Source organism: Megalops cyprinoides, chromosome 15, assembly GCF_013368585.1.
Source record: "Megalops cyprinoides isolate fMegCyp1 chromosome 15, fMegCyp1.pri, whole genome shotgun sequence".
Lineage (NCBI taxonomy): Eukaryota > Metazoa > Chordata > Actinopteri > Elopiformes > Megalopidae > Megalops > Megalops cyprinoides.
The window spans coordinates 6,137,746-6,153,793 of record NC_050597.1 but is presented as its reverse complement, the minus strand read 5'-3'; the positions used below and the strand labels follow the sequence as shown (position 1 = coordinate 6,153,793).

The window sequence follows — 16,048 nt, the reverse complement described above, 5'->3', positions numbered from 1 at the left end:
TCCCTCCAGCAAAACATCATGCCGGCGACGGCAAGTGGTGAGGGACAGGCGGAGCTCAGCAAAAAGGCGGTTGAGCGTAACGCTGAAGCTGAAGAAATAATACAGTTCATCGATATTGGCTAACTTTTCGTTTAACTGTTTATTTGTTAGTTTTAGATCATTTCATTGTTGGGGTATTACTTTAGGTAAAGTTTATTGATGTGGATTTAAAAACGTCACTTTTGAAAGGATGAACTGAGCTGAACCATACTTTTATTTGGGCTTAATACCAACGTTTCATTCCAACTTTTACTAAGGAGATTCATTGAATATCAACCCAGTTCCCTTTTCGAGAACGTACTAAAAGCAGCTACCTATGTAAGATGAACCTCCATAGCCATTTGATATTTTTCTACATTGGGAGGGAGGAAGGAGGGACGTTATCTTCGTACATTTGGTAGTTTGCTGAAGCCAGATATGATTCACAAACCACAGGAAAATGAAAGTCATTGGAAGTATAGAACAGTTTCTCACATGACACTCACAGAAGACTGGGGCAGGTGCCGCTCGTCACGCTTCACAGAGTCAATAGACCCGGGTAGCAATGTAATGTGCATGACAGCTCATATCATGAGCACCTAGCCTACTGCGGTTACAGCCAACATAGAAGCAATTCATGTACCAGACTAACTCAGTTTTGCAGATATAGAGTTGGCAGGCGCTGGCTTTACTTATGCCAAAAAACACATTAAGCATATTAAGATTTAATTTGGATGGGGCTGTTATTGGTATTTTTCTAGGAATTATTTATTTAAAATATGTATATTTAATATAGTATGTAAACCAAAATCTAATTATATTTTGGTTTACATACTATATTACATATACATATTTTAAATAAATACATATTACATTAGTATACCTTATGCAGGCAAATTTGATGCAATTGTAAGTACTAGTCGTATCAGATTAATTTCAAACATCTGTATATACATTGGTTAAACCCAATGTGCTCATATATGTTTCTAAACTGAATAAAGAAAACAGTGCCACAGATGTCTACATTCACAGAGTCTCCACAAATTTCTACACTCTTTGTTTTATGTTTTGGTTCAATAAATCAATCAAAGCTGTTCTAACTCACAAACAATGTCTTACAATTAATTAAAAGTGGATCTAATCATTCGCTAACAATTGTTGAAAATAAAGCACTTAGGGTGTCCTTTAAGACAACCATTTAGACACACTTTAAAACAATACACTATGGGCCAGTTTCACAGACGAGGATTAAGCCTGGTCATAGATGTTTCTTTTAGTGGAGATTTCCACAGAGAGGAGCTTCTTGTCTGTTTAACTGGCCCTGTAAGTCTCTTTATTCAATAAATCAATCAAAGCTGTTCTAACTCACAAACAATGTCTTACAATTAATTAAAAGTTGATCTAATAATTTGCTAACAATTGTTGAAAATAAAGCACTTGGGATGTCCTTCAAGACAATCATTTAGACACACTTTAAAACAATGCACTATGGGCCAGTTTGACAGACAAGGATTAAGCCTGGTCATAGACTAAGATATTTCTGTTAGCAGAGATTTCCACAGAGAGGAGCTTCTTGTATGTTTAACTGGCCCTGTAAGTCTCTTTATGCACAACATTAGTCAACTGAATTCCAATTAACTCCTTTTTGATGAGAATTAGAGCTGCATCTTTACAGGTTAACGTTTGCAGCAGCTGATTAATGGCTATTTTGCCACCTAAGCAATGACCACAGTCACTGTGAATCCTTGAACCTCGGTGTGGCTCGTAAAGAATGACTTATCTGTGCTGTGTCACATTTATGTAATGCACTGTAAAGCTGACCTTGCATGACTTTGTGCACTTTCACTTAGCTATGTTAGGGTGCAGTGAAATTCAAAGGCTAGCTCCAACTGTCAATCACGATTCACCAGCCTAGTACTGGGAGTGGTGTTTGTGTTTCTGTAAAGAATCTTGGCTCAGTTTCCAAACTGGAAGCGTTATTTACATTCTGTGTGGGTATGAGGTAGCTGCTTTGCGCACCTTATAGCTCTAGATACCCAGATAATGCATATAATTTTTCTTACAGAATTGTGGTAATATTGGTACTGTACAATGTACAAATGTGAGAACATTATGTGCTAGCTGTCTATGTTTTTAAGAGGGTTTTCACTTGTCTCAACAAATGACCATTTGCTTCACAGAGCCAGTGTCAGTCTGGCTTCCTCTTAATCCCCTCTGTTTCTCTCTCTCCCCATGCAGACCAGGCTCATGGCTGTAAGATTCACCCAGTCAGTTTTCTGGCTGTTATGAAAATTATCCTTGTGACTGCAGTAAGTATAAGCGAAGTAGAGGGCCAAGGCAAACTGTCAGGGTGGCTGTGTCAAGTTCAAGGGGCAAGCATGTTCACTGCTTTCATGTCCAAGCGTACATGTTGTCCAAACCTTGATTCTGTCACATGCATTGACACACCACCCCAGGTTATCATTTTATTTCCTCATTCACGTATTCAGTTGCTTACCGTTACAACAATTATGTATGTTTGAGGCAAAACCTAGAGGATGCAATGCCATAACACAATGAGTTACGCAGCATCATATTTAGACTCTCATGCACTGAAAACCAAACATTAAATTGCTTGCGGTCACATTTTTCAAAAATAAATTGCATTTCATCGCCATTAGGTCCTCTATGAGATTGCTGAAGTCATCCCAGTGTCCAGCCCAATAGCGTGGTCTTTTAACTCACAAACCCATCCCTCTACCTAAATAAACACATTCTAGTTGAATTATTGTTATATCAGCCTCCTTTTTTCTCCATATTTAGCCTTTTTTTAACAGGCGGCTAGGCTCAGATGATTCAGCACACTTCTAAAGGGGGTACATGGAAATGATTGATTGCAATGCAGGGAATGTAAATTATTTTATAAGTGTGTGTTTTGTGTGCCGTGTCCCTGGACAGATATGCATTCCACGGGAACACTGCCAAGAGTGGAGGCAGACGGGATTTGATCCTTCGCAGGACCCTTTTGTTATATTCAGTATTCATGACCAGTCGCATTACAAAGATACTATTAATCAAGTGAGAGCTGTGAGCCATGAATGGGCTGAGTGTCCCTGGCTCCAGTCCTGAACAGGGGAAACAATGCAGAAACCTGATTAAAGCTATCAGACCAACGTATATCGCGTAAAGACATCCAGATGTAACCCACACATAATTATGTGCGAGTTGTGCACCATAATCACTTTTCTCTGGCCATTATGAAGCGGAATGAAATAGTGCAGGGAAAAGGGAAAAGAAAGGAACTTTTCAGCGACCTGCATTCAGAATCTTTTTCCTAGTCCAAGATTCACTGCTCTCAACCACCGTCAAAGCGTCAGTGTACAGAGGAAACAAACAAAAAAAAAAAACCCAGATCTTCTCCAGGGTTTTTTTTTAAAAGAAAGTTGCTGTGTCAGAGAAGAAGAAAAAAAGTTTTTCATAAGAATGTGAAAGGAAGTGAAACGTTAAACTGAGAGATGCCCCCCCCCCCCCCCGTCTCTGCCAGCTTTTGACTATTCTTATTCATGACAGCGCTTTCACAGAGCAATTGCTGCCATCTGGTCAGGATGACCACCACACTGGGTGTAGCAGCGCAAGACTGTGGAGTCAGCTCTGTGCTGTTGTTAGGGGCACACCAGGGAGCACAATGAGAGAGGCACTTCAGCTTATGCAGAGATGCATAAAGATGTGAGTTGTGGAGAGAGTGTGTAATGTCTGGAGTTACAAGTTTGTGCAATAAAAGCTATTGATGCGTAGTCATTGGCTGCGCAGGCTTGTGGGGGAAACCAATGAAATACACCCCTCCCCCATTCTGGAACTTCCACCGCAGAGAGCCATAGAAAACCGCTCTGGCCACGCCCCCAACAACCAACAAGCACAGGATTCCGTGCATCAATCACTGCCAGAGACAGGAAACCAGATCTTCCACGTGTCCCGACAGCAACCAGGAAACTCCTGCTTCTCACGCAAGCATTATCTGAGTGGGAGGGGTTTACATCTACGCACACCCACACACTCACACACACACACGCACACACACACACACGCACACACACACGCACGCACACACACTCACACGCAAGCCTATAGTGCAGTCTCATGGTAGTCCAGCTGCATAAATAGACTGTGTGCCTGAAAAGGGGAGAAAACCAAGGCACTGAGAGGCACAAGACGAGAGGCTGAGTTCTCTGCAGCAGCATTTCAACATGAGCTCCTCCTTTCCTACTCATATACAGTCCAAGATGGAAAGGGCTATGAACATGAAGGAGGAGGACAAATTATACAGGTACAATGGGGTGCTGTACCCCACTATCATGAGTCCACTGGAGAATCTACAAGCATTGGAGAATCTGGAAGCCAGGCCAGAGGATGTCATGTTAGTAGCATATCCAAAATGTGGTGAGTATAACCCTGAAACTTTTTTTTTCTTTTTATTTGCCTTTCCCATCACTGCTTTCATGGTGACAGCCGAATGTTATACAATGTAACAACCGAGTGAAACTAGAAGCAAGCAGCACAGTACTTTTTCTATCATCAAGGATAATTGCTCTTCTTTAAAAAAAAATTGTTCTGCTTTTTGTTCTGTCTCTGTTAATTTCCTCTGGGAAGTCAACCCAAAGCAGAAATGCCAGAGAGAAATTCACACGCAGTTAAATATTTGCATGTATGGAACGGATGGAGGGGGGTTTTTTGCAGAGGTCGCACATTGCCCTACAGAGGAATGCAGGTGGCCGAATTTGAGCGAGCCGCAGTCCTGGTTTGGCTCCGACAGGAGCGTGTGAGGACAGTGCAGTGCTGATACTTATCACCTGTCCTCCTGTGCCTCTGGGTCCGTAAGGTGGAGGAGTGGGCGTCACACCCTCACCTCTTTTCACCTTTACCTGTCTGCCAGTGGCGAGTCAAAGACTATCTCTCAGCGGCATTGCTTACACTTCTAAAAGGCAGATGTACAATGGGAGACCTTCCTTTGTCTAGTGCAGTCCTATTCAGCATAACTCATTGGGGGGGGTTAGTGTTGTAAGGTGGCTAGGGAATGAAATAGTGTCTGATGCCAAACTCCGGTCAACTGCCTTTTCATTTGGCTGATAGCCACTTGGCTGCAGTCTCTGCTGATATTTGTCACCTCTCTCTCCAGTGCCTCCAGGAGTACTAATGACCCCCTGTTTGATTTTGTAAGCTTGTCATTCTGTCAGGCCTTTATAGAATTCAGAGCGTGTGTAAATACTATTTTTAGTTTTTAATTTTAAATGAAAAGTCAAGCGGTGATAAATATTTGACATAAATCTTAAGGTACACCAATGTATTGGGCTTTGAATAGGGACTGTCAGATAAGATTGCGATACCTATTATACCAGTGTTTGATATTGATAAGGCCAAAACAATCATTAAAACATTAACTTGCATAAGAATGAATGAGTTATCGTAGTCGTATCGTAAAGTTCATCGTAACTCCCCTTGGAAAGTGTTCCTGCACATTTTCTTGCACGCAAGAGGGAGAATAAAACATTACTCTTTGTGAAACTGACTCTTGGTTGCCAAGAAACAATATGAGCACCACGTAATCACCTTTTTGGCTCGAAGCAGTCTCTCAAAACTATTCCCACTGTTTGAGAGTTTTGTGCGGGATTTGGAGATAGCTGTATCATGAGGAATCCGCTTGGCTTGAGCCGGTGCTGCGTTCCGCCCGGGACATTTGCAACCTCATACTCAACCAGCTATTGTCTGCAGAGTCGTGGAGAGATGGCAGATAAGATATGGGGGGGGGGGGGGGGGGGGTGGTATGTAAGATTAAACATAGGTCTTTTTCTACAGAGCATGAAAAATGAAGCCCCTCTGGTTCAGGCAGCCCTTTGTGCTGGTAAAGTGCTTCGTTAACCCTTCCCTTCCTGGAAGGGTACGGCACACGTCGATCTATTCCCATCTCCTGTTCCACCAGGGTTCAACTGGATGGTGGCCGTGCTGAGGAAAATCATGGCGGCCGCTAGTGGCAAGAAGGAGGAGTCTGTAATGCCGCCGTTGATGGAGTTCTACGGTCCAGAAATGCTACAGGTGGGTGGATTGCCCAAAAAATCAGGACTTATTAATATAAATATGCGAACAGCACAGATGAAGTGATGAGTGAAAAGCTCTGCACTATTTCCTGGTCCCTTAACCCGTTTATGTAATCACCAGGGAAAATACATATGCATGTGACACTGTTGATTGTGCAGAATGTTATGCAACAGGTGATGAGGCGATGGACAGGTGTTGCAATGGACAATGCAGTAAGGCCAGTATGGTGCTATTGCACCTTGCCTAATTCAATGACTTAGTTGGGGGTGGGGGGGTCATAATGTCAGTCTGCGGAGGCTGTTTGTATACCGAAAACCCAAAGACTAGTCTTATCCATGCATCATCTCCCTACCTGTACTCACTCTGTCCTGGACCCTGGTGCAACTGGAATCTTCTTTTTACAAACAAAGTTCAGATTTTAAGATTTCACCTCAATATCCCTCCAAGAGGAATTTCGTCCTTCAGATTTTTTTCCTTTCACAGTAGCAGCTACTTTTACATTTAACTCTCATCCAGAACAAAATACAAAGGAAAGGCACATGTTGGTATAATAACTGGTGCTGTACTGATATGAATTATATTCTGCAATAAAAATGTTTCACAATGCTTTCAAAAATGTCATCAACTCATTGCAACAGTACAATAATGCAATAATGTCCTTTAGTAAAAGGCAAGACTGAGGGGCTATAACCAGGAAGATGATTTACTATAGAAGAGTTACTATACATAAAAAAGTAGGTACACAAACACTGTAAAGCAATCGCAGGGAGAGAATCATAAAACCTGAATCCTGCATGGAAAATACAGCAATGTGTGATGAAAACAGAATGAATGGAATTGCATTCAGAGAGCATTTGTTCGGGAGTTTGAAAGCCATTGGAAGAAAGCTCTTGACAATTGCTACGTGTTTAAAGGTGTGACAGGACATTTGACAGGATGCTACAATGTTGAAATATTTGGAGGAAGATCATATTCAGGGTTAATTTCTTCTGTGCTGTTCTGCTCCGCATGGAGCTGCTGCTTTCTAAGATGCTGCGACTATAAACAGGACGTCAGGAACATGGCAAGGGACAGGCTCTGTTGTGAATAACAACAGTTGTCACGGCAATGACAGGTGGTTTAATCCCCAACACGTCTCTTCTACCTTCCAGCGTTTGGATCAAGCTCCGTCTCCGAGGTTTCTGGGGACGCACATGCACCCAGAAAACATCCCCGCCTCGTTCTGCGTTAAGAAAACAAAGGTTTGTACTCCCACCCTCGCATCTGGGGGCTGAATCTGAACTTTGAGCTGTGACTTTGTGTATGATCTGAAGCCAAGCTTATTCCACCTCTTTCACATTCAGCCGTTTTCATTTTTATGTGACTTTCTGTTTCCAGTGACCCTTGTACCTAATACCCCATATGCATTTCCTGTACAGCCAGAGGAACAGAAAAGCTTTGACTGGAGTTCCCTCTCAGACATGGGGAGCAAAAACAAAGTAGTGCTTTTCGTGCTTATGATGTGCAAATTCTGGTTATATTGTGTGTGTTGCACAAGAACAGTATGTCAGTGGGGAATCTGCATGACTCTTTTCACCAGCAGTCAAAGTTTTACAGCCCTGACTGTTAACCTGCACTGGCAGTCCCCAGGCTTGGCTTTCCTGTGACTGGTAAATATCTTCATGGTCATGATGTGGACATGGACACATGTTTCTGCAGATGCTGGTCATTTTCCGAAACCCCAAAGACACAGCTGTTTCCTTCTATCACTTTTCCAACAACAATCCTGTGCTGCCCACGTGTGAGTCCTGGGACAAATTTTACACAGAGTTCATGAGTGGAGAAGGTAAGAGTCAAACGGAAATGTTATGGTTATGGTTTAGGACACATCCTCGGCTTTGTTTTAGGCAAAGATTTTTGCTGTATGTAGAAGATGAGACTTGAATGGAAGCTGAACCCAAAAATCTTAATGAAAGCAACTCATCCATACATTGCTCAAATTACTACTCCTGAAAAAAAGTTTAAATTTTTGTGAATGCATGGTTAAAATACAAACATTGTGTAGAGAAAGCTTAAAACATACAATACTGTATTATTATCAAATGATTTTAAAAAAGTTAGAATAACAAATTATCTTAACCCAAGCTGGTTCTGTTTTGGGGAAATCCCAGAATCCCTTGTTTCTGCAAAGTATTACATATTCTGAAGTGCTGTAAGTTGATCTAAGAATTACATCCTTGTGTGTGCATGAGTTTATAGATGCCTTGAAATTCTTATTTTACATTTTCACTGTGCAGGCATTATTATCCAGAGTGACATCTCCTGGAATTTGTACATGTTATCCAGTTACATAGCTGGATATTTACTGAGGCAAATTTATTTAAGTATATTGTCCAATGGGACACCAGCAGTGGCCCACCTGGGATTCAAATGCACCACCTTCAGATCATAAGCGCTGCTCCTAACCACTACACAGCCCTGCTCCTTACTGCTACACCACACTGCTGCCCTGCTCCTTACTGCTACACCACACTGCTGCCCTGCTCCTTACTGCTACACCACACTGCTGTCCTGCTCCTTACCACTACGCCACTCTGCTGCCCTGCTCCTTACTGCTACACCACACCGCTGTCCTGCTCCTTACCGCTACACCACACCGCTGTCCTGCTCCTTACCGCTACACCACTCTGCTGCCCTGCTCCTTACCGCTACACCACACTGCTGCCCTGCTCCTTACCATTAAACCACACTGCTGCCCTGCTCCTTACCGCTACACCACACTGCTGCCCTGCTCCTTACCGCTACACCACACTTCTGCCCTTGCATTTATCTTATTTGGATGACTAACACAATTTACACATTTAGAATGATATCCATTGCTATGCAAACACAGTCCTTTGTGTCCCTAGACCTTTTAAGAGCCACACCCCTTTTGATGAGCATGCCGTCAGAGAGGATTCAGTAAACTTCAATGTATTTTATGTGAAATTACAACTATACACTATAGTTTTTTACATCTAAAATTCTATTCTGTTTCAAGGTTTTATCTGGACCTAAGCTATGCTATATTTTTCTTTCCTTGGTGAGAGTTCACCTTTGACCTCATGTGTCCCAGTGGGATGATTCCTCTCTTCATGACCCCCCTTCCTCCCCCTCCCCAAATCATCCACTAAGACAAACACTCCATCTCAATAAAGTTACGAAATCACAGAGCAGAACGTCTTGTATCATAGCCTTTGGGGGGGAGTCTTCCGTCATCTGCCCTGACAGTACAAATTACCAACGGTTTCTTCCTAGGTGACGTAATCTAACATAGTTTTCAAAACAGTTGTGAGTAATCCGCAATCGCCTGAAACAGTCCGCTTCTCAATTTCAAAACATTTGAATTCCCTTCCTGCAGGTTGGGAAACTTTAAAAGTCAGTGCCAGTAATCTTGGGAGGGGGGGTTTCTCAAGCCAGGGTTTCTGTAAAACCTGCAGTCTAACTAAAGTTAATGCAAATTTGGGTATTGTGTAACCTTGGTTTGTCCACATGCAGATTAGCCAAAACCCCACAAAAGTATGCAACTTTTTTATACATTAGCGGTATAAAAGCATGGATTATTTTGCCAACACATGAACTGTGCTTTTTTAAAAACATTTGGAAAAAATTACTGTCATTTCACAGACAGACATTTCATAGAGGGCCTTACATGTTATAATTTTAACACATTATCCATTTATACAGCTGGATATTCACTGAGGCTATCGGGAGTTAAGTACCTTCCCTAAGGGTACAGCAGCAGTGCCCCAGCAGGGAATCGAACCCACAGCCTTTCGGTTAGAAGTTCTGAACCTCCCTCTTATGCTACACTGTTGCCCCACAACAGAATATAACAGAACAGTAACTTCACTGAGGCTATGTGTGTGTTACAACCACCTCCTCTCCATAATTCAGTTTCAGTGAATATTTCAGATCATCTGGCTGTGAATAGCATGGGCTGCCTATTGAGGGATTACCGCTGGTCTCTCTCTTCACAGTGCCTTGGGGTTCCTACTTTGACCACGCGTTGGCCTGGGAGAAACGCATGGACGACCCAAACGTGATGATTGTAACCTTTGAGGAACTTAAGGAGGTAATGCCAACTCTCAGCGTTAGTTAACATGAAAAACACCTACAATTTTGTACAATTTTCAGTGGCAAAGGTAATGTGAGGGTTTCCTGTGAGGAATGTTAACAACAGGCCTACAGTCTGTGATTGGATGAATTTCTGTGGGACTGGCTGCTTATGCCCGCCTCTGGGTTTTGGAATTGGTTACCTGTCTCTGCATGGTCTCTGTACCCATTTTGTTTTGGAGGCAGTTGACAGAATCAAATTGCCATTAAGGGGAAAATGGGAATTTAACTTGTTATCATACATACCTTATAACAACAGTCCTAACTAAAACATGCAGTGGTTAGCCACTGCAGCTACAGAGCTTAGTTGATTTATGGCTGTGGCTACAGGCACAGAGTTTATTATTTGCCGTGTAGCTACCAGTATAACAGTGCCTGTTAAGTACACTGTCACTGTTTTTATGTCTGCCGCGACACTTGACCTGATTCAAAAAACTGTCCATTAGAGACACTATTGCAGGACTATAAACTGTCTGATATTAATGTTTATTTTATTAAAGTTTTGGTAACCCTCAGACTGGGCAGCCTGTCATTCAAAGATTTTGTTACCGTTGAGCTCGGACCTCCGCGATTTTTCAAAGGACCTGCAGAGAGTACACTCGCCTCCATTTGCGGAGCCTGAAAGAACAAAATGTACATGTCAGGAATCTTTATGTGAAACATCTGAATTGAATCAAGGCCAAGAAGAGCTGTGAGAGCGAAGGGCCAGTCCAACAGTAATTACACCAGTCCCAAAGTATGCAACAGTCTTAAACGTTACTTTATATGACCTGACACACGTTGCTGTGAGATTATATATGATAAAGAATGTATGAGAGGGGGTGATTTTAGGACACCCAAGTTAAGGCGTCTGCACATCTGGAAAAAAAGCCTACAGCCCAGTGAAAATTATGTCCTTTGATTTTTTTAAATGCTTTCAACACGGTCCAACCTCACCCTCTGGTTTATGAGCTCAGAGGGCACTAACCTACAACCATCTGCCATGTCCTGGGTGGTAAGATTCAGTTTGAGAGACTCCAGTTGTATAAGATATGCTGGCAAATAGCACTTGAGCTCCCTGAGGTGCAGTATTGTCACCATTCCTGTGTGCATTGTATATTACAGCTGCCAGCACGGATGTGATTCTTGCCAATTACAGCAGAGAGGGCCTCAGTTGTGGGGTGGGCTCTATGTTAAAGGGGGATGAAGTACATGACAGGATTTGCAAACTTTGATGTTGGGACATTTTTTTTTTAACCTTAGTAGCCTCTTTTCTGTTGTCAGGACTGTAACTCAGGAACAAGGACTGATGGCTCACTGACTGCTCTTCTCCCTTTTTTTTCAGAGGGTAGTGAGGCCGGGAGTGGGGCTAACTCAGGGCGTAGTAAGGCTACCTCAGGGTGGAGTGAGGTCAGGATCGGTGTGAGCTCATCATGTAGTGAAGCTAACTAACACGAGTGAGGCTAAATCAGGACATAGTGAGGCTAACTCAGAGTAAATTGAGGTCAGGAATGAGGCTAACACAGGGTGTACTGAGGCGACGATCCAGCAAACTGTACTCTCTATTTTCTTGGGGAGGACTAAATGGGACACGTGTGACGTCAGGGGTCAGAGTTCATGTTCTGAAAAGAGAAAAAGACACAACAATGGCTTCCTGTGTTTGTCAAGTAAGGCTATACTGTGTTGTACGTCTTGTTTTTATGGCTATGAGTTTAGCAGCAGCTGTTTTCAATATGACAAATCAGCTAGTGGGGATTTTAATGCTGACACAGATGCATTGTACAGGAAAAAGCAAAGGGGAATGTTTTTTCTCCAGAAAATGGAGCTCACAGATTGGAGCTTGCTGATTAATGTACCAAGATGCTACGCGTGTTGTAGCAGAGTGTGTACGGTATGTTAGTTAACGGTGTGTTTTACTTGTCTGTGTGCTTGCGGGGAGGGGGAGACACAAAGCAGATGGTAACAAAATCAACACACAGATTAAGAACCCTGGCGCCAGGACTGCCGGGGACGCTAGACCCGCTCGGACTCACAGGGGAACGGCGAGCCCCTCCCCCGAAACGCAAAGCATAATGCAGAACTCACAACATCCACTCCACAGTGGGCGGGAGTGCAGTGTAGTGGCGAGGACCAGGGCTCATAACCGAAAGGCTGCTGGTTCGATTCCCTGCTGGGACACTGCTGCTGTACCCTTGGGCAAGGTACTTAACCAGCAACTGCCTCAGTAAATATCCAGCTGTGTAGATGGATAACATTGTAAAAACAAAAGGTGTAACCCGTGTATGATACTCTGGAAAAGAGTGTCTGCTAAATGCCAGTAATGTAATGTAGCAGCACCCTGACACAGATACAAAGCACATTTACTTAGTTTGTTTATGCAGCAGTTGGATGTTTTAAGGAGAGCATTTGTGTGTGAAAGAAACAGTATGTGGGTCAATGCATATGCCCCAGTGGTGATTACTTTTGTAAGAATTCCAGCTTGCAAGACAAAAAGATGGTTCTGGCAAAACAATGTTTTATTCCAAAGCAAAAATAATATAGAGCACGGTGTGGGCATACACTGAGTATCACAAGGTGAATCGAATACCAATCACATAGAAATTCTGACCCTTCTTTATACCCCATAAGACCCTTTCCATCACAGAACCATTGTGTGACAGTATGTGTGTGTGAATTTGGATTCAGAAGGGGTCTTTTCCTGGAAGTGAGCCAGGCTTGAGACTGGACTGACAGGATGTCTCAGTCCTAGGTGTGAAAGAAGCTGATCAGTTTCCCCTTCATATACTAACTCAATCACTTCCATCTCACCTCTGTGGTACTGTCATGAAAGCCCATTGTTGTCACCCCCCTTGTATGCATATTCCACTTACACTGTCTGTATCTATATTCAGATCATCATTTCAAAGCTCTGTGGCCCATCTAGTACTTTTCCTTACACTTTGTGCTTCCATATCGTTACACTTATTATACTGCAAATGCCAGCTATTTCAAGAGATGCAGATGCCCATAGCATTAAGGGCCATATATTCTGGGGGCTAAACACTAGCATGGTTGCCATTCTGCAGGCTGACAATAGCTATTCAGGCTAAACCGCTGACCATTTTGCCATGATGTACTCAAATGGCAAAAATGGACAAAAATTTTCATCAAATTTACATTTGACATTGTCATGCGCATTAAGCCTGAAATACTGCTGTGAGCTAGCAGAACAACACCCAGGCCAGATAAACAACAGTGAATCTGTTACCAATGGCTAGGCTTCTTGTGGTGCTGGAGCCAACCAGAAGAATCTATTGTGCAAATGGAATGAATATGCACATGTGCATGCAATTTCCTTGATGTGCTGCAGATGGCGCTGTACCCTATGAAAACCCCACAGGTATTAGCTGCCACTGTTGGCCTCTAACCTCCAAAACTGACAGAGCTGGGTTTACTCTGTTACATCTGGATTAATCTGAAATCATTAAGAGGAAGTGCGTGTTATCAAGGTGGGCTGTACTAAGGTATTTTACCTTAAAGAAATAACTTACAGGATGGCACTGTTGACCAGCGGTGTCAACTCTTACAGGATCTTACAGTTACTCTGATACATGAGCTAAGAAACATCAAAGCTTCACAGAAATTATGTAAGCATGATATCAAATGTAGCCGTGCAAAATTGTCTGACATGTTCAAGCCTTAAGGAAGAATAAGATCCTGGAGATGTTACTGCAGAAACTACTGGCTATTATTACGCACCCTGATCAATTAGGCAAGAATAGCGCTCAGAGACACTTTTTCTTTGTGCAATGTACTGCAATGGAATTAAATTTTGAATGAAATAAGGAACAGTTAACTCGATATATCCCTCTGCTTTTCCCCTCAGTGGAGCCCTGGACCAACTGATTTTAACAGGATTTAACCAAAATGAACTTGAGAAACACAAGGCAGTTACATTTGTTTTGCCATGGCACCACACTGGCTTATCTGTGATTCATTCTCCTCAGGACCTGTGTGAAGGCATACGGCAGATTTCCAAGTTCTTCGATTTCAGTCTGACTGATGAAGATGTCCAGACCATTGCTCAGGAGAGTACGTTTAACGCCATGAAGGAGAGCTCCAAGCACTCGCATGGTCAACTGGGCAAAGTCTTTTTCCGAAAAGGTGGGTTTGTGAGGGCAGGCCAGCTTCTTCACATGCAATCACTCCACTTTACATTGAATATTTTTATATACATAAAATGTTATATCTCTGACATAACTCCAAATCAAAAACGTTTTGTTCAAAACAGGTTCTCTTTTTGTTTCACACACTTTAATTATAAAAGTTTATAAAAAGGAGAAAAATGGAAATTATGTTGTCTTATGAAACCTTGAAGAATCTTACAGAGCCTTATTTTTGATATGCAAGACAATATTCCTAATTAGGAGTTACATATATCAAAGGTTGGATTAGTTGGACATTGGTAAGAGATGGAGCTGGAGCTCAGAAAGGATGTATGCTGGATCATCAGTGCAATTGGACAACAGTGTACCATAGTGGTAACGCGCATGGCTTGTAACCAAAAAGGGTTGCTGGTTCGATTCCCCACAGGTTTTTTTCATTTCCTATAGTGAACTGTTGAGAGAATTTCTGTTGATGAAAAAAGACAACTCAATTCAGAAGCTACACACTGTTATTCTCACCCTGGTGAACCAAAGAGACACCAAACATCTCTGCATTTTCTCTCACAAATCTCACGCACAGCACTTTGCTGACCTTGAGATCTCTGGTGTTAGATCTCTGATGTTGTCTTTTCTCTCTCTTTTTTTTTTAAACCCAGGTGAGGTGGGGGACTGGAAAAACCACTTCAGTGAGGCCCAGAGCAGGGAGATGGATGCAGAATTCGAGAAGCGCCTCGCTGGTACAAAGCTGGGGGCCAAGCTGAAGTACGACCTGTACTGCAAGTAAGGAGCCGAACGAGGAAACGCAGACCCGCACCAGCAAATTACAAGGAGACCAGATATGCAAAGGGAACACGGTGACGGGCTACAGTTCGGAATGTTCAAGAAAAACACGACCCACGTGCAGAAAAGCGAGTCTTCATGTGTGTACTGAACGATGGGGATGGGGGAATGGTCAGACGTGTGCTGTGTGCGGTTTTGCAGGAACCAGCCGGGAATGCGATATTGTGATCTTAAGAAAAACAGGCTCTTTGCAGCCCAGCTAGCTGCCTTTTCTGTCTTTTTGGAACAGATGGTTTTATACATGTTATGATTAGCATTTTTTATACACACAATGTCATTGTCGATTTTTTTAATTGAATTTGTCATAGAAAATGTACATTAAAACATTCCTCTTGAATTCAATTCCTTTTTTGTGTATGTTTCTCTTCGTAACATAAATCATCTTACTGCTATTTTCAGAGTACTAATAAATCAATATTGAAGGGCCTTTGTTCCATATTTACATATGTCAAACATTCAGTTTTGCTATTCGAACCATTCTCACTGAAACATGAGTTAGAGTGTACCACGTTTACTACATGCTGAAAGAATGTGCTTTATACCATGGATTCAAGCTAGACCACAGTTGTCTCACAATATACCTTAAAATAAGATTTGCCGATACCATTGGTATCATTGGCAGAGGAAGCAGTCATTTTTAGTATTACAAAGGTAATTGAAAAAAGTAAACAATAATAGTTCTTCAGAGTTGAGAATGAGGGGGTGTCTCAGCCTATGAAGGAAGACATTATGAGTTAAGTTAGGTTGTTTTTAAAAGTATTGGTAAAAACACATAATGATGATGCAAGGATTAAATTTCTTTTAACAAAGTGTCAGACCATTAGATATTTACATTCATTCATTTAGCGGACGCTTTTATCCAA

At 42.3% G+C, this 16,048-nt stretch overlaps 1 protein-coding gene across 1 annotated transcript; it reads left to right on the top strand.

The window, feature by feature from the left end:
* The first annotated feature begins 4,046 nt into the window (after positions 1 to 4,046).
* Positions 4,047 to 15,384, top strand: LOC118790080 (sulfotransferase 6B1-like). The gene is made up of 7 exons (XM_036546889.1): positions 4,047 to 4,434; positions 5,972 to 6,084; positions 7,239 to 7,328; positions 7,786 to 7,912; positions 10,086 to 10,180; positions 14,187 to 14,343; positions 15,002 to 15,384. The coding sequence occupies exons 1-7, from the start codon at positions 4,242 to 4,244 to the stop codon at positions 15,127 to 15,129; spliced, it is 903 nt and encodes a 300-aa protein (XP_036402782.1). The 5' UTR covers positions 4,047 to 4,241; the 3' UTR covers positions 15,130 to 15,384.
* The last annotated feature ends 664 nt before the right edge of the window (positions 15,385 to 16,048 follow it).

Coding starts and splice junctions, on each gene's coding strand:
- LOC118790080 (XM_036546889.1), top strand. CDS start 4,242: ATGAGCTCCTCCTTTCCTACTCATATACAGTCCAAGATGGAAAGGGCT. Junction 4,435..5,971: donor AGTAGCATATCCAAAATGTG/GTGAGTATAACC, acceptor CTGTTCCACCAG/GGTTCAACTGGATGGTGGCC. Junction 7,913..10,085: donor AGAGTTCATGAGTGGAGAAG/GTAAGAGTCAAA, acceptor CTCTCTTCACAG/TGCCTTGGGGTTCCTACTTT.